This window comes from Heterodontus francisci, chromosome 34 (assembly GCF_036365525.1).
Source record: "Heterodontus francisci isolate sHetFra1 chromosome 34, sHetFra1.hap1, whole genome shotgun sequence".
NCBI classification, from domain to species: domain Eukaryota; kingdom Metazoa; phylum Chordata; class Chondrichthyes; order Heterodontiformes; family Heterodontidae; genus Heterodontus; species Heterodontus francisci.
In genome coordinates, this window is record NC_090404.1 from 9,835,161 (window position 1) to 9,860,168 (window position 25,008).

The 25,008-nt window shown below is 45.4% G+C and overlaps 1 protein-coding gene across 1 annotated transcript; it reads left to right on the forward strand.

The window, feature by feature from the left end:
• The first annotated feature begins 693 nt into the window (after positions 1–693).
• On the forward strand, positions 694–23,962 carry LOC137349028 (zinc finger protein 420-like). Its single transcript, XM_068014286.1, has 2 exons — positions 694–2,297; positions 22,169–23,962. Exons 1-2 carry the CDS (start codon positions 1,447–1,449, stop codon positions 23,013–23,015), a joined length of 1,698 nt encoding a protein of 565 aa, XP_067870387.1. The 5' UTR covers positions 694–1,446; the 3' UTR covers positions 23,016–23,962.
• The last annotated feature ends 1,046 nt before the right edge of the window (positions 23,963–25,008 follow it).

The window sequence follows — 25,008 nt, forward strand, 5'->3', positions numbered from 1 at the left end:
ATGTCAAGGTGAGATGATTAGATTCTCTCTTGGAGATGGTCAGTGCCGCATGTTTTTTACGTATTAACGATTTTAAATCGAGAGTGTGAGAGCGTCTCCTCCAAAATTCAATGAGATCGTGGCTGATTTTCTAACTGTCACTATTCTCCTGCACTTTCAACATATTCTTAGATTTTTGGATATTAAGGGAATCAATCACTTTCTGTCTTCACTGTACCTCTGAGTTCGATCATTTCAATTCCGAGTGAAAATATTCTCCTGATCTCTGTTCTAAGTGGCTAAAACCTTATTCTAAGACTGTGACCTGGAGTTCCAGACTCCCGAGCCGGAGAAACAAGTTCCCATGATCTATCCTCTCAAGTGTCCGCAGTCCAGTGAGCCTTCCTTGCACTCCCCATAAGGCAAATAGATCCAAAGCTGTTATTAACCACATCCAGGCTCAACGATTGAAGAGCGCCTATGCAGTTGGGTTTCTGTATGAGTAGTTTGCTAATTTCATCTCAATTTGATCACGATCATTCTCTGCTCCCTAACCAGCTGTTTGAAATGCAGGGCTGCTACCCAGCATCCACCGCGCAAATGAAAGGGCCCGATTGACGATAGGAGCCCAGTGCGCATGCGCGTTGCTGGTCTACATCTGGAGCATGCGCATTGTCACTTTGATTAGAATTGTGCGAGTATTGGAGGCGCCTTTGCAGCGGGTGAGTGTCGACAGGGCGCAGGGAGGATTGTTGCCTGCGGATGGGCGGGGAGACTTCAGAAACACCTGGTGCAGACCACAAGGTCTGAACAAGAGCCTCCATGTCTCCCTTTAGCAGCTCCGAAGCGAACGGCCGTCATCTTGGACGCGCAGGGCGACTCCATCTTGGTGACGACAAAGTGGGCGGGGCTTCAAGATCCCAGTGATCAGGGGAGGAAACCATTGAGTCATTGATTTGATTCTCACTCTGCACACAGTGGCTGGAGAACTGAACCCAGTCAGAGTAGAGGGAGGGAGAAAACTGGCAGTGGAGGAAAGAGATGGTGCAATGGGTTTCGATTTCAGCACAGGAAGGAAGGAGGGAGAGTGTGTGGGACGGGGATTTACAACTTTGAGGGAACAAGAAAGAAAAAAATGTTCCATGAAACTAGAATTGTCTGTTCAGAATTTCTAACCAAAAGTGATGACTTTTGTAAAATCCTTTTACAGGGTTTTAGAAGGGAATATTTTACAGTCAAGAAACTCAAACCAAACATCGCATCATGATCTGACAGAGTGACTCGATTCATCAGGATCTGAATATCATTGGCCTTTGAATGTGAAAAGGGAAATGTTTGTTCTGTCTGTGGGAAAAGATTTCAAACATCAGTGTGACTGGAAAGCACCGAGACACACACACCTGAGTGAGAGTGTTCCAGTGCACTGACTGTGGAAAGAGCTTTAACCAGTTACACAGACTGAAAAAAATGACACCATTCACAGCGGAGGGAAAATGTACATGTGTGTGTGGACGAGGCTTCAACAGATTGTCCAACCTGGAGAGACACAAGGACACTTGCCCCACGGAGAAACTGTGGAAATGCAGGGACTGTGGGAAAGGTTTTAATTACCCATGCCTGCTGGAAACTCATCGACGCAGTCACACTGGGGAGAGGCCGTTTACCTGCTCCGTGTGTGAGAAGGGATTCACTCAGTCATCTGTCCTGCTGAGACACCAGCGAGTTCACACTGGGGAGAGGCCATTCACCTGCTCCGTGTGTGAGACGGGATTCATTCAGTCATCTGACTTGCTGAGACACCAGCGAGTTCACACAGGGGACAGACCATTCACCTGCTCCGTGTGTCAGAAGGGATTCACTCGGTCATCCCACCTGCTGAGACACCAGTGGGTTCACACAGGGGAGAGGCCATTCACCTGCTCCGTGTGTCAGAAGGGATTCATTCAGTCATCCCACCTGCTGAGACACCAGCGAGTTCACACTGGGGAGAGGCCGTTCACCTGCTCAGTGTGTCAGAAGGGATTCACGAAAGCATCCAACCTTTTGAGACACCAGCGAGTTCACACTGGGGAGAGGCCGTTCACCTGCTCCATTTGTGGAAAGGGATTTAATCAATCGTCCCACGTGCTGAGACACCAGCGAGTTCACACTGGGGAGAGGCCGTTCACCTGCTCAGTGTGTCAGAAGGGATTCACGAAAGCATCCAACCTTTTGAGACACCAGCGAGTTCACACTAGGGACAGGCCGTTCACTCGCTCCATTTGTGGAAAGGGATTTAATCATTCGTCCCACATACTGAGACACCAGCGAGTTCACAAGTGACTGCAGGGATTGCATTCTGCTGTTGTTGCTGCTGTTAATCACATCCAGAGCTGAACCTGTTCATTCTGATATTTGGGGTGGTTGATAACCCCCATAACTGGCCTGAAGTTTAATATTCTGGATAAATGTCAAACAAGTCTTGATTGTTTTCATGGGCGGGGAGATTAATTAATCAGTCAGGATCTAATTGAATGGTGCAGCAGGCTCGATGGGCTGAATGTCCCACTCCAGTTCCAATGTACTTTCTCCCCAGACTTCCCCAACTCTGTAACTCTGCTCAAGTGCTGGTTTCCTGTTGCACTGCCTTCTCTCCAGTTCTCCCATGACTTTCCATTCATCAGCTGTATTTGAGTCCAAGTTTATTAGGGACATTGGAACAGGAGTCGGCCATTTAGCCCCTCGAGCCTGTTCTGCCGTTCAATGAGATCATGGCTGATCTGTAACCTAACTCCGTGTACCCAGATATTATTTAAATACCAGCTTCCCCAGTCTGTTGTAATGTGATTTTAAAAACAACTGTCATCTACATTCAGTGGCGCAGTGGTTAGCACCGCAGCCTCACAGCTCCAGCGACCCGGGTTCAATTCTGGGTACTGCCTGTGTGGAGTTTGCAAGTTCTCCCTGTGTCTGTGTGGGTTTCCTCCGGGTGCTCCGGTTTCCTCCCACATGCCAAAAGACTTGCAGGTTGGTAGGTAAATTGGCCATTATAAATTGTCCCTAGTATAGGTAGGGATATATAGGGACAGGTGGGGATGTGGTAGAAATATGGGATTAGTGTAGGATTAGTATAAATGGGTGGTTGATGGTCGGCACAGACTCGCTGGGCCGAAGGGCCTGTTTCAGTGCTGTATCTCTAAACTAAACTAAACAGGAAAACATTGCACCTTTAAGTGAGGAAAGTGATTTGGGAGGAATAAAGACATTCAGTGACACTGGAGAGGAATGAGCGGTTGAAGATGAGGTGGTAGTTTATAAAGATAGAGGGCTTGAGGGTGGGGGTTTTGAGGAGGTGGGTGATAATCACAGTTTTAAAAGGGAGCAGGAAATAGCTGAGGAAAGGGAATTGTTTACAATGTCAGTTAGCACGAGAATCAGGAAGGGAAGTTGGTTGATCAGTTTAGTGGGAATGGGGGTGAGAGAGAAGGAGGTGGGTCTCATGGATAAGATGAGCTTAGAGAGGACATGATGGGAGAGAAACTAGACAAAGCCACAGGTTCAGGGTGAAGGAAGAGGGAATTAAAGGCCTGATCAGGTCGGGAAAAAGAACCCAATCCGAACCCGAGCAAAGCACAGCGGACCCAAACCCAACCTGGCCCGAGTCCCTCTGATTTTGCCCTGACTCAACTGTCCCTTTTCTTACTTTCCTGACACTGAACTTGAAGCAAGCTGCAGTGCATGCATGATGACATTATAGTGATGTCACTCGCTCGGTGCGCAGACTCAGTTTCGTCCCTGACTCTCAGCTCAGCTAAGTTTTTTAATTTCAATACTTACCAGCAGAGCACGTACCATGTGTGTCCGGCCCGACCCCGAAAGCTGGACCCGGATGAGAGGCCCGACCTGACCCGAACCCAACACGTGTCGCCGGGTCCCGTCGGGTTTGGGTCGGGTAGCAGTCCTTCAGAGGGAACCTCAGGGGGTGTTTGCCTTGGTGGAGAAGAGGAGGATGCAGCTGAATGGATGGTCTCAGTGTTAGTGACAAAGAAATCCATGAGCTCCTTATACGTGTTTGATCAGGTGAGAGAGGTTTAAGGAGACTGTGGTGGAGATATGAAGCTGGGGTTATCTTTGCTTTCAGGACGGATCCTGAAATAGTGAGCAGTTTTGACAGAAGAGAGCAGGGCCAGATAGAGCTTGATGTGTGGTGCAGCTGGCTCTGGTAATGAATGACTAAACAAGTCGTGGGCCAGATATGTTCAAATGTGAGTTCCTTAGACTTGAGGAAGTGAAGATGGGGGAGTGACAAGGGTGGGAGAGAGTCAGGGTTTTACTGAGGGTAAAGACATCAGAGGTTGAGGGAGTGATTGAGCAGATCGCCAGTTACAGAAGCATTGTAACAAATGGACGGCCAATGGTGAGACCGTTCAGAGTTTGAAAGAGCAGTTGTAAGTGACTTGGGGAAGTTTTTTCCAGGGTGGACACAGAAGGAAGGGAAATGTGAGTGGTGAGGGATACAAGGAAGTGAACAGAGATGGCCTTGCCTGTGAGAAGTACAAGGTCGAGGTGATACTTGGGGTTGATTTTCACCAATTATCCTGTGGTTTTGTTAAAGAAAAGAAGAACTGATGTATTTGAATAAACCCCAAGGTGGCCAAAATAAACACAGAAAATCATCAAAATTTAATACTGAAAATGTTACTGATACTCAACTGAGCCTGCAATCATTTTACCTTTTGTGTTTTTTCTCAATGTTGGTTTTAGCATTGTGGATATCATTAGGTGTATAACAGTGTGGCCTTCCATGAGGACTGAACATCAGATTTAGGAGATAGGAACTGGAACTTGACTGAAATAATTAGACACAGATCAATGGCATCAGTTGTACAGAATGAGGTTGCTTTAAAGGCAATAATGTTGCAGTTGTATCCAGCAGTAGTTGAATTGTCCTGTACACCACATCCAGACCTGGAGATTCTGCGGAATTTTCCACACAGGAAGACGTTCAGTCTGGGCACAAACTATTTACGAAGCTTAAAACATTGTGTAGACGTGGATGGAAGTGAGATTGTGCTGACGAGAGGAAACTCCAGGCCCGAGACTCAGACTGCACTCTGGAAATAAGCTGGGTATTTTTGTAACTCCATCACTGATGTCACTTCCAGCTTGTAAAGTGAGAATCAGAACCCACTGAACTGAAATCAAATGTTTTTAATGTAAGATTTGTTTTTTCTGCTTATTATTGGAGTGGTGAATGGTTGTGAATTGTGTACAGTCAAATATCAAATTGAACTGGTTTTCCTTTCATGTTAAAGTGACCAACTGGAAGTTAGAAGTAGTTTGTTGGTAGAAAAGAGAAGAATTCTGCAGGGGTCTCCTCTGGGACCCTGGTGTTTGTACAATTCATATCAAAAAGAGAAATACAGAACGAGGGTTTATAGTTATCTGAAATTTACTGATTGGAGCAAACTGGAGTGAGGGGACCAGCATAATGGGGGATCAGAGTGACTTAACCAGATAGATAAATTCATCTATGAACACACATTGAACAGTCAATGTGAAATATATATATACAAGAAAGAATTGAACTGAAGAAAAGATGGTTTAGGATCGGTCCGATCCCATTCTTTTACAAAATACACAGAGTTTCGACAGTCCTATCAGCCCTCAGATAATTTAACTGTGTTATGAACAGGTAATTACTTTTGAAAACAAATTCCTCTATATTTTCAACAACCTGTCCATAAGCAGATTGTGATTTTAATTTTTCCCTTTTTCAAAAAGAAATCCTGATGATGTATTTCTCCACTCCCTCAGTTTGTGAACCCTGACTTTTAAAGAACTGCAACAACACTGTTGTTAAAGTTTTTAAAAAAGGTATGGTTTATTAACACACACTCAAACTCGGGAGGGGGTTAACTTCACAACGCACCCTCACAAACATACAAGGAAGGGTAAAGACATCAAAAAGAGCAAGGACATTTACCAATTAGAAAATAGCTTAATTACAAACTGACGGGGATCCCAGTTGAAACCAGAGTCAATTTATTTTAGCTAACATAAAGTCCAAAGCTGGAATTAACTGACTGGAAATGCCGAGTGGAGTCGGAGGCCTAGGAAATCTCTTCTCTTAAACTTTCTTACGCACTTCAGGGATAAGCTGAGGCAGCTTAGTTTCTGATTTCACCCTTTTCGACAAGAGACAAACTGGCAGAGAGCAGAGATAGATTTTCTTCCTGCCTTTCAGATTGTAACTTTCCCTCTTCTTGCAGGCAGGCCCCCGGAGATGGTCAGGTGCACAGCTTCCAGGCAGCTGCTTTCCTGTACGAGCTGTTCCCTCGAACTGAAACTGTTTCAAAACCAGACAGGCTAAAAAGGGTGCCTTCTAAGTAATGTTACCGGACCCCTTCAAGTAGCTGTCCCACCTCCTGTTAATCTGAGAACATGTTAGAGTTGGTGAAGTGATCTCCCCCCTCCATTTTAAATAAGTTGAACACAGAAGTAAATCAACTTAACCAGCTGTGTATAATGGCAGCTGACAATAACACCCATGTGCACAAACAATACTCGAACTTACAGTAGGTTTTCATCCGATCATGACGTGTACGTATCACTACAAGTCTGTTTACAGGTTCTTCCAGAAGCTGAGGGCACTGAGGCTGCTTTTCTTACCAGTCTCCTATTCCCTGTTTTACCTGAGTCAGTCTCACCTTGCAGGTTTAGTCCACAGGCTCCACCAGTAAATGTACTGTCAATGTCCATCACCGATTGCAAACTCCATCTAAAATGAAAACTGGAGGAAAGAAATGGTACAGATGGTGTGATGAGTCTGGATTTCAGCACAGGGAGGAGGGAGAGTGTGTGGGATAGGATTTACAGCTTTGGGGAAACGAGAGGAAAAATATGTTCCATGGAAATTAGCATTGCCTGTACTTACCTGGAAGAGCGGAGCGGAGTGGACCTGGGAGGAATTGGCATCGGAGAGGGAGAGGATAAATCCAGCCTGAGGCTCGAGGCCCGCACTTACCTGGAGGAGCGGAGCGGACCTGGGAGGATAAACACAGACACAGTCCGTGACATTACAGGAAAGCTGCAAGGTGATTGGTGAGTAACTGCTGTTAGGGAATAGTTCTAAATAGCTGGCTTAGTAACTTAGGTAAGAAAGATCTACAGTTTATTTTCATATATAGTAAGTCGTGTTTTTTAGGGAGTTCTGTAGTAATGAGGACCAGGGAAGAAGGGCCCTAGAGTAATTGATATTATTTGATATTAAGCATCTTCCAAAAAGTTTAATTTAAAGGGTTAAGTCATGGCAGGAGAGCTGAAAGCCGTGGTGTGCTCCTCGTGCTCTATGCGGGAAGCCGGGAACAATTCCAGTGCCGGGGACCAGCGTGTGTGCAGGAAGCGTCTCCAGCTGCAGCTCCTGGAAGCCCAGGTTTCAGAGCTGGAGCACCAGCTGGGGACACCGTGGAGCATCCGCAGAGTATCGTGGATAACCCGTATAGAGAGGTGGTCACACCGCAGGCTCAGACTCCACAGGCAGGAAGGGAATGGGTGACCACCAGGCAGAGCAAGAGGACTAGGCAGGCAGTGCAGGAATCTCCTGTGGCTATTCCCCTGCAAAACAGATATACTGCTCTGGATACTGTTGGGGGGGGAATGGCCTCTCAGGGGAAAGCAGCAACAGCCCAATTCGTTGCACCATGGTTGGCTCTGCTGCACAGGGGAGGACTAAAAAGTGTGGGAATGCAATAGTTACAGGGGATTCAATTGTAAGGGGAATAGACAGGTGTTTCTGTGGCCGCAAACGAGACTCCAGGATGGTATGTTGCCTCCCTGGTGCTAGGGTCAAGGATGTCTCGGAGTGGTTACAGGACATTCTGAAGGGGGAGGGTGAACAGCCAGTGGTCGTGATACACATTTGTACAAACAACATAGGTAAACAAAAAAGGATGAGGCCTTAAAAGCAGAATATAGGGAGTTAGGAAGTAAGTTGAAAAGTAGGACCTCAAAGGTAGTGATCTCAGGATCACTACCAATGTCAGAGTAGAAATAGCAAGATATATGGATGCATGGCTGAAGAGATGATGTGAGGGGGAGGGTTTTAGATTCCTGGGACATTGGGACCGGTACTGGGGGAGGTGGGACCAGTACAGATTGGATCGGTTACACCTGGGTAGGACCGGGACTGATGTCCTAGGAGGAGCATTTGCTAGAGTGGTTGGGGAGGGTTTAAACTAATATGGCAGGGGGATGGGAACCTTTTGCAAGGAGTCAGAGGAGGGGGAATTAAAAACGAGAACAAAAGACAGTAAGGGGAATAAGAAAAAAGATAGGCAGAGAAATCAAGGGCCAGAATCAAACAGGGCCACAGTGAAAAATAGTGGGAATGGGCCAAGTAATGTTAAAATGACAAGCCTTATGGCTTTGTGCCTTAATGCACTGACCATTCGCAATAAAGTGGATGAATTAATCGGGCAAATAGATGTAAATGGGTATGATATAGTCGGGATTACGGAGACATGGCTGCAGGGTGACCAGGGATGGGAAATGAACATCCAGGGGTATTCAGTATTTAGGAAGGGCAGACAAAAAGTAAAAGGCGGTGGAGTTGCATTGCTGGTTAAACAGGAAATTAATGCAATAGTGAGGAAGGATATTAGCTCTGACAATGTGGAATCTGTATGGGTAGAGCTGAGAAACACGAAGGGGCAAAAAACGTTAGTGGGAGTTGTATACAGACCCCCAAACTGTAGTGGTGATGTTGGGAATGGCATTAAACAGGAAATTAGAGACACATGCGATAAAGGAACATCTGTAATTATGGGTGTCTTTAATCTGCATAGAGATGGGGCAAATCAAATTAGTCACAATACCATAGAGGAGGAATTCATGGGGATGGTTTTCTGGACTAATACGTTGAGGAAACAACTAGAGAACTGGCCATCCTAGACTGGGTATTGTGAAATGAGAGAGGAATAATTGACAATCCAGCTGTGCGAGACCCCTTGGGGATGAGCGACCATAATATGATAGAATTCTTCATCAAGATGGAGAGTGACATAGGTGATTCTGAGACAAGGGTCCTGAATCTTAATAAAGGAAACTAAGAAGGTATGAGGTGCAAGTTTGCTATGATGGATTGGGAAACGTTACTTAAAGGGATGACGATGGATAGGCAATGGAAAACATTCAAAGAGTGCATGGATGAACTGCAACCATTGTTTATCCCTGTCTGGCACAAAAGTAAAACGGGAAAGGTAGCCAAACCATGGCTTACAAGGGAAATTAGACATAGCATTAGATCCAAGGAAGGGGCATACAAATTTGCCAGGACAAACACAGACCTGAGGATTGGGAGCAATTTAGAATTCAGCAAAGGAGGACCAAGGAATTGATTAAGAAGGGGATGAGAGGAAGCTTGCAGGGAGCATAAAAACTGACTGTAAAAGTTTCTATAGGTATGTGTAGAGAAAAAGATTGGTGAATAACAATGGAGGTCCCTTCCAGTCAGAAACAGGGGAATTTATTATGGGAAACAAAGAAATGGCTGACCAACTAAATGCATACTTTGGTACTGTCTTCACCAAGGTGGACACAAATATCATACCAGAAATGTTGGGGAACACAGAGTTTAGTGAGAGGGAGGAACTGAAGGAAATCAGTATTAGTAGTGAAATGGTGTTGGGGAAATTGATGGAATTGAAGGCCGATAAATCCCCAGGGCCTGATGGTATGCATCCCAGAGTACTTCAGGAAGTGGCCCTAGAAATAGTGGATGCGTTGGTGGTCATCTTTCAAGATTCTATAGACTCTGGAACAGTTCCTACAGATTGGAGGGCAGCTAATGTAACCTAACTATTTAAAAAGGGAGGTAGAGAGAAAACAGGGAATTGTAGACCAGTCAACCTGACATCGGTAGTGGGGAAAATTCTTGAGTCCATTATCAAAGATTTTATAGCAGAGCACTTGGAGAACAGTGGTAGAATCGGGCAGAGTCAGCATGGATTTACGAAAGGGAAATCATGCTTGACAAATCTACAAGAATTCTTTGAGGATGTAACTAGTAGAGTTGATCAGGGGGAGCCAGTGGATGTGGTTTATTTGGACTTTCAGAAGGCTTTTGACAAAGTCCCACAAAAGAGATTAGTGCGTAAAATTAAAGCGCATGGGATTGGGGGTAGTGTATTGCGATGGACAGAAAGTTGGTTGGCAGACAGGAAACAAAGAGTAGGAATAAACGGGTCTTTTTCCGAATGGTAGGCAGTGACTAGTGGGGTACCGCAGGGATCAGTGCTAGGACCCCAGCTATTCACAATATTTCTTCATGATTTAGATGAGGGAACTATATGTAATATCTCCAAATTTGCAGATGACAAAAAACTGGGTGGGAGGGAGAGTTGTGAGGAGGATGCAGAGAGGCTTCTGGGTGATTTGGACAAGTTGAGTGAGTGGGCAAATGCATGGCAGATGCAGTATAATGTGGATAAATGTGAGGTTATCCACTTTGGTAACAAAAACAGGATGGCAGATTATTATCTGAATGGCTATAAACAGAGAGAGGGGAATATGCAACGAGACCTGGGTGTTCTCGTACACCAGTCGTTGAAGGTAAGCATGCAGGTGCAACAGGCAGTAAAAAAGGCAAATGGTATGTTGGCCTTCATAGCGAGAGGATTCAAGTACAGGAGCAGGAATGGCTTGCTGCAATTATACAGGGCCTTGGTGAGGCCACACCTGGAATATTGTGTGCAGTTTTGGTCTCCTTATCTGAGGATGGATGTTCTTGCTATAGAGGGAGTGCAGTGAAGGTTTACCAGTCTGATACCTGGGATGGCGGGACTGATGTATGAGGAGAGATTGAGTCGGTTAGGATTATATTCGCTGGAGTTCAGAAGAGTGAGGGGGGATCTCATAGAAACCTATAAAATTCTAACAGGACTTAACAGGGTAGATGCAGGAAGGATGTTCCCGATGGTGGGAGAGTCCGGAACCATGGGTCATAGTCCTGAAAGGTTTACCCCATATCCTTAGACTAAGATAAGGAGAAATTTCTTCACCCAGAGAGTGGTGAGCCTGTGGAATTTGCTACCACAGAAAGCAGTTGAGACCAAAACATTGTATGTTTTCAAGAAAGAGTTAGATCTTGCTCTTGGGTCTAAAGGGATCAAAGGGTATGGGGGGAAAGTGGGAACAGGCTACTGAGTTGGATGATCAGCCATGATCATAATGAATGGCGGAGCAGGCTCGAAGGGCTGAATGGCCTACTCCTGCTCCTCCTTTTTTTTATGTTTCTATCCTGTACTGACAGTGATGACTTTTCTGAACTCTTTTTAAAGGGTATTAGAAGGAAAGGATTTACAGACATTGATTTCATTCTCACTCTGCACACAGGGGTTTTCTCACCATCTCTCCTGAAGTTGCTAGTAAGTGCCGGGGATACTGTTTCCATCCCACTGAATTGTAACAGAAATGATCTGAAATTGTTGAACTCAGTGTTGAGTCTTGGATGAGGAAGCAGGAGGAGAGAATGTTGTGAATTTCTATCCTGGACTGACAGTGATGATTGTTATAAACTCCTTTTACAGGGGGTTAAAAGGGGAGGATTTACACATAGCATCACATCCAGATCTGACAGAGCCACTTAATTCAGCTTCAGTTACTCAGATAGATTGGAGAAGTTGGGACTGTTTTCCTTGGAGAAGAGAATGTTGACAGGAGTTTGATAAAAGTATTCAAAATCATGAGGGGTCTGGACAGAGTAAATAGAGAGAAACTGTTCCCATTGGGGGAAGGATTGAGAACCAGAGGGCACAGATTTAATAATAAGATTAAGATAATTAGCAAAATACGCAATGGCGAGATGATAAAAACTTCTTCACATGGCGGGTGGATTATTATTATTATTGTTAGAAGAATTTTTTTCTCTGAGGGTCGTGAGCCTTTGGAATTCTCTTCCTCAAAAGGCAGTGGAAACAGAGTCTTTGAATATTTTTAAGGCAGACGTAGAGAGATTCTTGATGTGCAAGGGGGTGGAAGGTTAACGGGGGTAGTTGGAAATGTGGAGTAATCTGTTCATCCATGAACTTATTGAGTGGCAGAGCAGGCTCGAGGGGTCAAGTGGCCTACTCCTGCTCCTAGTTCTTATGTTCGTATCTATGTTTCGTATGGTTAGGATCTGGAATGCACTGCTTGAGTGTGGAACGAGGAAACACATTACAGCCCTATACTCCAGCTCGATATTCGCAGGGGAAAGTCTGTTATCTCACACTTTGAGTGGAAAGAATAGAGAAAGATCCCAACTATAAGAAACCCTCGAATCATTTGTAAATATCTTTCAACAGGTTAGAACTGTCAGTTTCCATTACATTGAAGTCAATGGAAGATGAGAGAGTGGTTATGCTGGAACAGGAGACAACACTAGTTCAACCACAGCTACAGTACTGTATACAGTTCTGGTCACATTACAGGATCACAGTAGAGAGAGTACAGTGGAGATTTATGAGGATGTTGCCAAGACTGGAGAATTTTAGCCTCGAGGAAAGATTGGACAGGTTGGGGTTGTTTTCTTTGGAACAGAGGAGGCTGAGGGCAGATGGAATAGAGATGTATAAAATTATGAGGGGCCTAGGCAGAGTGGATAGGAAGGATCTATTTCCATTGTCAGAGGGGAGTAGAATTTCTAGAAGGATTAGAGGGGAGTTGATGAATTTTCTCATGCCACGGATGGTGGGGATCTGGAACTCACTGCCTGAAAGGGTCGGAGAGGTAGCAACCCTTATCATATTTGAAAAACAGCTGGATATGCACTTGGGGTACTGTAACCTACACCAACAGCTGGAACGTGGGATTAGACAATATAAATATTTTTCACTGGCACTGATGCAATGGGCAGAATGGCCTCCTTCAGTGCTGTAGATTTCTATGATTCTGTGATGACAAGTGTTTTATCCAAGACAGGCCTCAGCCCAGTCATTTGCTCCATTTTTTTCCTCTCTTGTTCCTTCGAAGCTGTAAATCCCCATCCTGCACACTCTCCCTCCTCCCTGTGCTGTAATCCAAAACAATGGCACCATTTCGTTCCTCCACTGCCAGTTTTCTCCCTCCCTCTACTCTGACTGGGTTCAATTCTCCAGCCCCTGTGTGCAGAGTGAGAATCAAATCAATGAGTCAAAGATTTTCTCTCCTGGTCACTGGGATCTTGAACCCCCGCCCACTCTCATCATCACCAAGATGGTCGCGCATGCGCTCTGCTCCCCGCTCAGCCAAGCGTTCACCTGGGCCTGTTCCTGGGGAAAAAGCTGCAAATGTGGGACCTGGTGGTTCTTATTCGGGGCTTATGGCCTACACCAGGTGTTTCTGAAGCCTCCCCGTCCACCCATCGGCTCTGTTCATTCCCTGCGCCCCGCCGAGTCTCACCCACTGCAAAAGTGTCTCCAGCACTCGCACAGCTCTGATCAAAGTGACACTGCGCAAGCTCCAGATACAGTCCAGCTCCACGCCTGTGCACAGGGCTCCCGTAGTGTGAATAAGGCACATTCACTTCCGCGGGGAATGATTAGACACATCCGCAGGATGGAAGACGGTCGCATACCCAAGGACCTTCTGTATGGTGAGGTGGCCGGGGCCAGAGGACCAGTGGGCGTCTAAAGCTCTGCTTCAAGGTTGCTTGCAAGTGTGACATGAAGGCTCTAAATGTCGACTATTGCAGCTCGGAGTCACTACTTGATGAAAGAGGGAAATGGTGACACATCCTGTGGGCTGGTTTGCACGACCACGATGACCAGTTGCTGCAGCAGCTTCACAACAGGCGTCAATATCAAAAACAACAACTCGCAGAGTCACTCGGCAGCTTCACCTGCAGCACTTGTGGCAGAATCTGCCTCTTAAGGATTGGCCTTCACAGCAACAGCGAAGGTGAACCAAGAGAAGACACCCTACTTAAATGGACTGTTTGCTGCGAGTCCATCATCTTTCAGTGGATGGAAGGATGTCAACCAACCTGCCATTGAAACATGGATAAGTGTGAGGTTATCCGTTTTGGTCGGAAGAATAGAAAGACAAATTATGATCTAAATGGAGGAAAACTTCAGAGTTTTTCGGTGCAGAGGGATCTGGGTGTCCTCGTGCATGAATCACAGAAAACTAGTGTGCAGGTGCAGCAGGTGATAAGGAAGGTAAATGGAATTTTGGCATTTATTGCTAAAGGAATAGAGTATAAAAGTAAGGAAATGTTGCTGCAACTGTACAAGGCATTGGTGAGACCGCACCTGGAGTATTGTGTACAGTTCTGGTCCCCTTACTTGAGGAGGGATGTAGTTGCATTGGAGGCAGTTCAGAGAAGGTTCACGAGATTGATTCCAGAGATGAGGGGTTTGTCTTATGAAGAGAGATTGAGCAGTTTAGGCCTTTACACTCTCGAGTTTAGAAGAACGAGAGGAGATCTAATTGATGTATATAAGATGATTAAGGGAATTGACAAAGTAGATGTGGAGAGGATGTTTCCTCTTGTGGGGCAATGTAGAACGAGAGGTCATAGTTTTAGGATAAGGGGTAGCAGATTTAAAACAGATGAGGAGAAATTACTTCTCTCAAAGGGTCGTGAGTCCGTGGATTTCACTACCCCAGAGTGCGGTGGATGCCGGGACATTGAGTAAATTTAAGGAGGAGAGTGACAGATTTTTAATCAGTAAAGGGTTAAAGGTTTATGGAGAACGGGCAGGAAAGTGGACTTGAGGCCAAGATGAGATCAGCCACGATCGTATTGAATGGCGGAGCAGGCTCGAGGGGTTGAATTGCTTACTCCTAGTTCTTATGAAAACCTCAAAGGCAGGTTCAGAGATTTCAGGCATCCTTGGAAGGAGAGACGAATGGGTACAAGTAAATCAACATTAAAATAAAAATATAACTGCATCATATTTCACCCGAAAAGATCTGAAAATAAGGTCCATCGCAGCTTGCAAAAGATAAATACTTTTTTTTTTGCAAAACAAGCAATATTGTGTAATGTCCTTTCCGAGAGTGACGTCCATCTTTCTCAGGGGCTGCGATGCTTCATTTCACCTGGTTTAATCGCGTTCGTGCAGATTTGCCCCGAACAAAGATGGCGACGATGGGGGCGGAGTTTCACATTTCTACCCGACCGGAGCAGCTGCGCGTGCGCGAATTGTGCGTGCAGCGAATGTCGGAGGCGCGCGGAGGATTTGTTTCGCTTCGAGAGGTTTGAGCGGGAACCGGTTAACGGTCGCCGGCGTTGCCATGGCTGCGGGGGCGGGGCTTGGTAACGGCGCGCGCCGGCACAGGTGGGCCATCGAGCGCGAGTTGAGCAGCAGCAGGTGAGCGGCCAGGAGCAAGGCCGCGGAGAGAGCCTGGGGCTCGAGTGGGAGGCGGCAGCCGGTAGGCCCCGGGCTGGCCCCTCTCCTGGGGAGGACACCACTCTGACTGGGGCCACCCAAAACACTGAAACACGGGGATTTTAGTGTCACAGCCTTTGAGGGGGAGGCAATGGGTGCGAGAAAACCTGGTTGATAATTACTGAGCTTGGATGGGTTTTGGTGTCTCCAGTGGGTGGGCTTCAGATTTTCCACCAGTCCTTTTGAGGAAAGGACTGGCTGCAAGTTTTTACTAATTCATTCTTGGGATGTGGGCATCGCTGGTAAAGCTGGTATTTATTACCCTGTGGAAAGAGAAGCAGAGTTAACGTTTCGGGTCAGTGACCTGAAGGGTCACTCTGCTTCTCTTTCCACGTTAACTCTGCTTCTCTTTCCACAGATGCTGCCAGACCTGCTGAGTGAATCCAGCATTTCTTGTTTTTGTTTCAGATTTCTAGCATCCGCAGTATTTTGCTTTTATTTATTACCCTGTCCCTAGTCACCCCTTGAGAAGGTGCTGGTGGTGGGCGGCCGCCTCCTTGAACCGGTTTCATACGACTGAGTGGCTCGTTCGGCCACTTCAGGGGCAGTTAATAGTCACCCATGTTAGTGTAAGACTTCAGTCACATATACAGGCCCAGAATGGGTAAGGACAGCAGGTTTCCATCACTCGAAGGGAATTAACAAAACAATTTTAAGCTAATTGCAAAAAGCGGACTATTTTATTTAGAGATATAGCACTGAAACAGGCCCTTCGGCCCACCGAAAATCTCTTTGCTGTTTGTGGGATCTTGCTGTGCACAGCTTGGGCTGCCCACGTTATCCTACATTACAAGAGTGAGTACACATTTTAAAGATGTTTAATTGGCTGAAAAGCACTTTGGAACAACTTGAGGTCAGGGAAGGTGCTGTATAAATGAATGTTCTTGGGCAATCCAGCAGCTTCATGGTCACTTCTACTGACAACCAGCTTTTTTATTTTCAGATTTTGACTTCCAATTCGCAAACTGCCATGGCAGGATTCGAACTCACGGCCTCTGGATTCATGTAACAGAACCACGACTGAGTGCTGTGTGACAGAGTGTTTAATTCGGGAATTTGGTAAGTGTGGGAATTTCGAGGGTTGATCTTTTTATAAAAATCTAGTCAAGTTTCCATTTAGCATTTAACTTTAACATTAAATTGGAGCTTCTTTCAGTCTTAGTCAATGGTAAACAAGCTGCCTGCTTGTGTCAGCTGCACAGTAGTTACTTCGGTATCTAGTTAGAATTGATTCCTTAGTCAGCAGGGCCTGACAGATCTGTGGAATTCTAGCTAGTATAAATACAGAAGGTTTTGCTGATACACAAAGATCGGCGTGACTGTGAGACAGAGAGCTGAACTGGGGAATTTGCTAACTGTGGGAATTTGATGCAGTGAGGGAGGTGGTGCTGTTCTGGTCTTTTACAGAACAAGCAGTGATCCAAGACAAGGAGCCGGAGACAGAGAGACCTGAGAGCTCATGCACAGAGGCATTAATTAGGGAGCAGGAGGGTGAATTAAATTTTTTTTTCTTTCTAAACTGGGTCAATAGTTTATACCGGTACTGGGGAGATATAAGTATTGTATTAAATTTGTAGGTTAACTAATTAGTTAGTATAACTGCAAATTCTCAATTATGTTTCTAAACCAAGCTTGATTAGTTAAATAAAACACAATGGTGATGACCAGGCAGGCGATGTGTTGCAGTTGTAGCATGTGGGAGCTGGTCGATGCCAGTGTAATCCACTGCAATCACAGTAAGTGTCTGCAGCTCGGAGTTGATGAGCTGGAGTCTGCGATTCAGACACTGCGACCTATCCAGGAGCGTGAAAGTCACCTGGACGCTTTGTTCCAGGAGGCAGTCACACCCCTTCGGCTAGGTACTTCAGATTTGGTCCGTGGTCAGGGGCAGGAGGGCGTGACTGTGAGCGAGGCAGGTATGGGGATCCAAAAGGGCGCACTGTAGAGCCTTAATTCCTGCAATTGTCCAGCGTGTTCGAGAGTCTTGCATGTGTGGATGTGAGCAGGGTGGCTGAGCAAACTGACCACAGCACCATGGTACAGGGGGCCATTCAAGTGGTGGGAGTGAAAAGGAATGCAGGTGGAGTAGAAACTGTATAGTTAGGGAGATAGATACTGCTCTCTGCAGCTGAGAGCATGAGTCCTGAAGGCTGTGTTGCCTGCTCAATACCAGGGTAAGGACATCTCCTCTGGGCTGGAAAGGAATTTGGAGTGGGAGGGGAAGGATCCAGTTGTCGTGGTCCATGTGGGTACCAACAACATAGATAGGACTGAGAAAGAGGTTCTGCGGAGTGAATATGAGCAGCTAGGGGATGAATTTAAAAAGCAGAGCCACAATGGTGGTAATCTCTGGATTACTACCTGAACCATGAGCAAATTGGCTTTGGGTAAATAAGTTCAGAGAGTTGAATGCGTGGCTGAAAGATTGATGTGGGAGAAATGGGTTTTGATTCAAGGGTCACTGGCACCTTCGCCTGAACCATGCTGGGACTAGTGTCCTGTTGAGTCGTATAGGTAGGGCTGTGGAGAGAGCCTTAAACTAAATAGTGAGATTGGGGAAAGGGAGCGTGGACTAACGTGAGGGGAGATTTGGAAATTTGAAGAGAAAGAACAAGGCAATAATGCAGGGTAACGATATGGTAAATGCAAACCAGAATGTGACTGGAAAGGACAGAGTGCACCAGCAGATATAGTCAGAGTTGGGAAAAATGGCTTTAAACTAACAGATGGGGAGGAGGGTTCAAGTGAAAGGAGATTTAGAAATCCAAAGATGAAAGTTGAGGCAAAAGAAAGTGTATCGATGCGGTTACAAGCTGAGCTGGACAGGAAGGACAGAGAGTTTAACGGTAATAATCCATCAGAGAATAAGGTCCATGCAGGAAATAGTAGTAAAAAAACAAATTGAAGTCACTTTATCTGAATGTGCAGGGCATCCACAGTAAGATAGATGAACTAGTGGTATAAATAGAGATAAATGGTTTAGATCTAATCAACATTACACTGGCATGGTTACAAGGTGACCAAGGTTGGGAAATAAATATTCCAGGATACACAATATTTCAAAAAGACAGAATGGAAAAGGAGAAGGAGTAGCCCTAATAGTAAAGGATGACATAAGGACATTAGTGAGAAGGGATCTTGGCTCAGAAAATTGGGAAGTAGAATCAGTATGGGTGGAGACTAGGAATAGCAAGGGTCAGAAAGCGCTGGTGGGAATAGTTTATAGGCCCCCTAACAGTAGTTATACTGTTGGACAGAGCATTAAACAATAAATTATTGTAGCTTGTAACCAAGTCAATGTAATGAGTTCAAGAAGGCAGTTCACTACCACCTTTTCAAGGACAATTAGGGATGTGCAATAAATGCTGGCGTAGCCAGTGATGCCCACATCACATGAATGAATAAAAAAGCGAGTGTGCAGGAACAGAGGGACCTGGGCGGTGCATGTGCATAAATCTTTGATGGTAGCAAGACAAACAGAGTGGTTAGTAAAGCATATGGGATCTTGGGCTTCATAAACAGAAGCATTGAGTACAAAAGCAGGGAAGTTATGCTGAACCTTTATAAACCTTTGACTATGCCCCAACTGGAGTATTACGTCCAGTTCTGGTCACTGCACTTCAGGAAGGCTGTGAGGGTCCTTTAGAGGGTGCAGAGGAGATTTATCAGAATGGTTCCAGGGATGGAAGAAGATTTTAGTTACAAGGCGAGGTTGTAAAAGCTGGGTTTGTTCTCCTGAGAACAAAGGAGATTGAGGGGAGATTTAATTGAAATGTACAAGATTATGACAAGGTTAGATAAGTCAGATTAGGAAAAACTTCCCATTAACAAATAGTACAAGATCTCGGGGCAACAGATTGAAAGTTTTGGGCAAAAGATGCAGGGGGAATATGAGGAAGCACTTTTTTATGCAGTGGGTTGTGATGACCTGGAACTCGCTGCCCACAAGGGTGGTGGAAGTAGAGACGATCGAAGACTTCAAAAGGAAGTTGGATGGCTACCTAAGAGAAATAGACTTGCAGGACCACGGGGATTGAGCCTGGGAGTGGGACTGACAGCATAATTCCAACGGAGAGCCGGCATGGACTCGATGGGCCGAATAGCCTGCTTCGGTGCAGTAAATGACGATCATATTGAATGACAGAGCAGGCTCAGTGGGCTGTATGGTCCAATCCTGCTGCTATTTCTTGGGTTCTTATGTGGGGTTAAGAACATTCCAGTCCTACGTTTTCACTGAGTGGGACGGCAGCTTTGGGGCTTCTCTGGTGACAGGCCTGGGTGAATGGCCGCTATCTTTAGCAGGGGCGATGTGCAGCAGGGTGCATGCGCGGCCATCCTGGGCCAGGAAGTAGGAGGAGAGAATGTTGCGAATTTCTATCCTGGACTGACCGTGAAGACTTTTGTAAACTCCTTTTACAGGGGCTTGGAAGGGGAGCATTTACAAACAGCATTCTCAAGCCAAGAGAAATGTTTGTCTCTTCTGAATTTCTATCCTGAACTGACAGTGATGGTTTTTGTAAATTGAGAAATTACAGCTGTCGGGAATTAATTGAATTAATTTAGAAAAGAGAAGACTTTTCAGGGCGGCACAGTGGCGCAGTTGTTAGCAGCCCCACGGCTCCAGCGACCCAGGTTCAATTCTGGGTACTGCCTGTGTGGAGTTTGCAAGTTCTCCCTGTGTCTGCCTGGGTTTCCTCCGGGTGCTCCGGTTTCCTCCCACATGCCAAAGACTTGCAGGTTGATAGGTTAATTGGCCATTATAAATTGCCCCTAGTATAGGTATTTGGTAGGGAAATATAGGGACAGATGGGGATGTGGTAGGAATATGGGATTAGTGTAGGATTAGTATAAATGGGTGGTTGATGGTCGGCACAGACTCGGTGGGCCGAAGGGCCTGTTTCAGTGTTGTATCTCTAAACTAAACTAAACTTAGCGAAGGCATCATAGAGGTCTTTAAAGTTATAAGTTGGTTGGACAGGGTACATAGAAAATTTACGGCACAGAAGGAGGCCATTCAGCCCGTGGTGTACATACCAGTCAAAAAAGAGCTGTACATCCTAATCCCACTTTCCAGCTCTTGGTCTGAAGCACTGTAGGTTACAGCATTTTGAGTGCATATCCAGGTATTTTTAAAATGTGATTAGGGTTTCTACCTCTACCACCCTTTCAAGCTGTCAGTTCCAGACCCCGATCGCCCTCTGGATGAAAACAATTCTCCCATTTCCTCTCTCATCCTTATGCTCATTATTTTAATCGATGCTCCTTGACTATTGACCTCTCTGCTAAGGGAAAAATACGTCCTTCCTATCCAGCCTATCATTCTATACATCTCAATTAAATCTCCCCTCAGCCCGCCCTGTTCCACAGAAAACAACCCCAGCCTATCCAATCTTTCCTCATAGCTGAAATTCTCTCTTGCTGGTACATCTTTGTAAATCTCCTCTCTACCCTCTCGCTGTCTCCTCTCTACCCTCTCTAGTGCAATCACATCCTTCCTGTCACGTGACCAGAACGTAACGCAGTTCTCCAACTGCAGTCTAATTGATGTTTTATACAGTTCTCGCTTGACCTCCCTGCTCTTATATTTTGTGCCTTGACTAATAGAGGCAAGTATCCCATATACATATGCCTTCTTAACCACCTTATCTACCTATCTTGCTACCTTCAGGGATCTGTGAACATGCACTCCAAGGTCCTTTTTTTCCTCTACACTTATCAGGATCCCACCATTTCTTTGCCTTCTTTGCCCTTCCCAAATACTTTACCTCACACTTCTCCGGATTGAACTCCATTTGCCACTTTCTGCCCACCTGACCAGTCCATTGATATCTTCCTGCTTTCTTCCACACTGTCAACCACACAGGCTGTTTTTGTATCATCAATAAACTTCTTAATCATCCCTTTATATTTAAATCTAAATCAATGATATATATCACAAAAAGCCCTGCTAAGCCCCACTGGAAACAGCCTCCAGTCACAAGACACCTGTGGACCATTATCCTCTGCTTCCTGACACTGAGCCAGTTTTACATCCAAATGGCCATTTGTCCTCGGATCCCGTGGGCTCTTACTTTTCTGACCAGTCTGCCAGGTGGCAACTTGTAGATGTGGAGAGAATGTTTCCACTTGTGGGACAATCCAAAACCAGGGGCCATAAATACAAGATAGTTACTGGTAAATCCAACAGGGGAATAAGGAGAAATGTGTTTACTCAGAGTGTTTAGAATGTGAAACTCGCTGCAGCAGCAAGTGCTTGTAGAAAAAAGCTGAGATACTTTCAAAAGGAAACTAGAGGAGTGGATGAGAGCAAAGGGAATAGAAAGATCTGCTGAGATGAGGTAGATGGAATGGGAGTAGAAACACCAGCACAGAGTAGTTGGGCTGAATGGCCTGTTTCTATGCTGTATATTATATGTAATTCTGTGTAAACTCCTTTTACAGGGTATTAGAACGGGAAGATTTGCAGATGGGAAGCTCAAACCAAATACTGCATCAAGATCTGACCATCACTCAATTCATCAGGACCTGAATATCATTGTTCTTTGAATGTAGAAGAAGAAATGTTTGTCTGTTTGGTCTGTGGGAAAAGATTTCAAACATCAGTTTGACAGGAAAAACACCGAGACACACACACCCAAGTGAGAGTGTTCCAGTGCACTGACTGTGGAAAGAGCTTTAACTAGTTACTCAGCCTGAAAAAACATCACACCATTCACAGCGAGGAGAAACTGCACGTTTTCTGTGTGCGGACGAGGCTTCAACTGATGATCCAAGCTGGAGATACGCAAAGACACCAGCACCAATGAAAAACCGTGGAAATGCGGTGACTGTGGGAAGGGATTCAATTACCCGTCCCAGCTGGAAACTCATCGGCGCAGACACACTGGGGAAAGGCCGTTCACCTGCTCCATGTGTGGGAAGGGATTCACAGTGTTATCCGGTCTCCATAAGCACATGCGAGTTCACAATGGGGAGAGACCATTCACCTGCTCCATGTGTGGGAAAGGATTCACAGAGTTATCCAATCTCCATACACACATGCGAGTTCATACTGAGGAGAGGCCGTTCACTTGCTCCACATGTGGGAAGGGATTCAAAGAGTTATCCAGTCTCCATAAGCACATACGAATTCACACTGGAGAGAAGCCCTTTCCCTGCTCCGTGTGTGGGAAGGAATTCACTCGGTCTTCCACCCTGCTGAAACACCAGAGAGTTCACACTGGGGAGAGGCCATTCACCTGCTCTGTGTGTGGGAAGGGATTCATTCAGTCATCATGTCTGGTGGAACATGAGCGAATTCACACCGGAGAGAGACCGTTCATCTGTTCCATTTGTGGGAAGGGATTTGTTCTAAAATCAAGCCTGCTGGCACACCAGAGAGTTCACACTGAGGAAAGGCCGTTCACCTGCTCCATCTGTGGGAAGGGATTCACTCATAAATCAAACCTGCTGGCACACCAACGGCTTCACACTGGGGAGCGGCCGTTCAGTTGTTCTATGTGTGGGAAGGAATTCACTCAAAAATCACACTTGCTGTCACACCAACGGCTTCACAGTGGGGAGAGGCCGTTCTCATGCTCCATGTGTGGGAAGGGATTCGCTCAGAAATCGAGCTTGCTGGCACACCAGCGAGGTCACAAGTGACTACATGGATTGCATTCTGCTGTTATTGCAGCTGTTGATCAATCCAGGACAGAACCATTTTCATTCTGACAGTTGGAGTTTGTTTCTGCTGATGATCACTCCAGTAACCAGGCTAGAGTTCAGTATTCTGGATAAATGTGAAATAAATCAGCTTTTGTTTTAAAAACATTGTTATAGATTTTTATCTTTCTCACCTGAGTGTTTAGCATCACGGGGCTGGAGCTTAGAAAGGACGGTCTCTGGGGAGGAACAGAACTTCAGCCTAGACATGTCTTCAGGGCCACACTGAGGGGCAAACAACTTGTCTCTTGTTTCTACTGAAAGCAAAATCCCCATGTGGGTTAATCTTGAGGCATGTAAGAAATGTGTCCGAGCTGTTCTTTTCCATGGTTTAGAGCTCCTAGGTATGGAACAGAATTGCATTTAGAGTCAGGAAGAACAACAGTGACTGCTGGAAACGTGCTGTTAAATCAGAGATTGGTGTAAAACTGTGATCTGTTCCTGACTGAATGTGAAATGGCAGATTTAAGTTTCCAGTCTGAAAATGACTGGTAATAATTCTATGAAGATTTAACGTGGTTATGTGACTGTCCTGAATCTACCAATTTATGATACGTGTTATTTCATTTAAAATAAACCTTTTGAAAATAAATTGCTTAAAGTCTGCATGAAAATAGAAGTGTAGGAGTTCACAGAAGCCTGTGAAGGTGTGGCAAACAGTGAGGATGATATGAACTGTCTGCAATAGGAGAATGGGCAGACAGGTGGCAGATGGAATTTAATACTGTCAAGTGAGAGATGATGCATTGGCAGAAGGTATAGGGAGAGGCAATATATACTTAATGGCACAGTTCTAAAGAATGCAGGAACAGAGGGACCTGGGGGCGGCATATGCATCAATCTTTGAAGGTGACAGAGCAAACTGAATGTATGGTTAGTAAAGCATGTGGGATCTTGGGCTTCATAAACAGAGGCATTGAGTAAAAAAGCAGGGAAGTTATGCTGAACCTTTCTAAAGCTCTGGTTAGGCCCCAACTGGAGTATTGCGTCCAGTTCTGTCCACCGCACTTCGGGAAGGATGTGAGGGTCCTTGAGAGGGTGCAGAGGAAATTTACCAGAATGGTTCCAGCGTGGAGGATTTTAGTTACAAGGTTAGGCTGGAAAAGCTGGGTTTGTTCTCCTGAGAACAAAGGAGAGTGAGGGGAGATTTATTTAAGTGTACAAGATTATTGCAGGCTTAGATAAGTTAGACAAGGAAAAGCTGTTCTCATTAACTAATGGTATGAGGACTAAGGGACACATTGAAGGTTTTGGCCAAGAGAAATGGGGATACGAGGAAGAACTTTGAACACAGCAGATGGTAATGACCTGGAACTTTCTGCCCACAAGGGTGGTGGAAGCAGAGACGATCACTGATTTGAAGAGGAAGTTGGATGGCCACTTGAGGGAAATGGACTTGCAGGGCTATGGGGATCAAGTGGAGGACTGAGACAGACTGGGTAGTTCTGTGAAGAGCTGGCATAGACTTGATGGGCTGAATGGCCTCCTGTGCCATAAATGACGCTGTGACTCTAATTGCTGGTACAATTATGCAACAGACATTTGATCTCCTGTTAAAGAACATGATTAAAGGATTTAAGAGGGTCGATAAAGATAAATTATTTCCTTTGTTGGGGGAGCCCAGAACAAGGTGGCACAACATTAAAACTGGAGGTTGGTCATTCAGGATGGGGCGACTGGGAGGTGATATTAAGGTCGAATTAAACTGAAATGTATGATTTTCATTAATTTTACAATGAAACTCAAAAGATGTTTCAGTACATTCTTTAACTCCTGTCTGAATTTACTCTTGAGTCAGTGCTAGTGTTCTATGTGCATTTTACTTTTTACTGATTTCTGTAGATGGACCCCTAAATCTCTGTCCCTCCACAGTTCCTAACTTTTAATCATTTAGAAAATACTCTGATCCATCTTCCTTAGATCTAACGTGAAT

Excerpts from the sequence above, each read along its gene's own strand:
- LOC137349028 (XM_068014286.1), top strand. The coding sequence starts at position 1,447 with ATGACACCATTCACAGCGGAGGGAAAATGTACATGTGTGTGTGGACGA. Across the intron at positions 2,298-22,168 it reads AGACACCAGCGAGTTCACAA|CACCAATGAAAAACCGTGGA; the intron begins GTGACTGCAGGG and ends CAAAGACACCAG.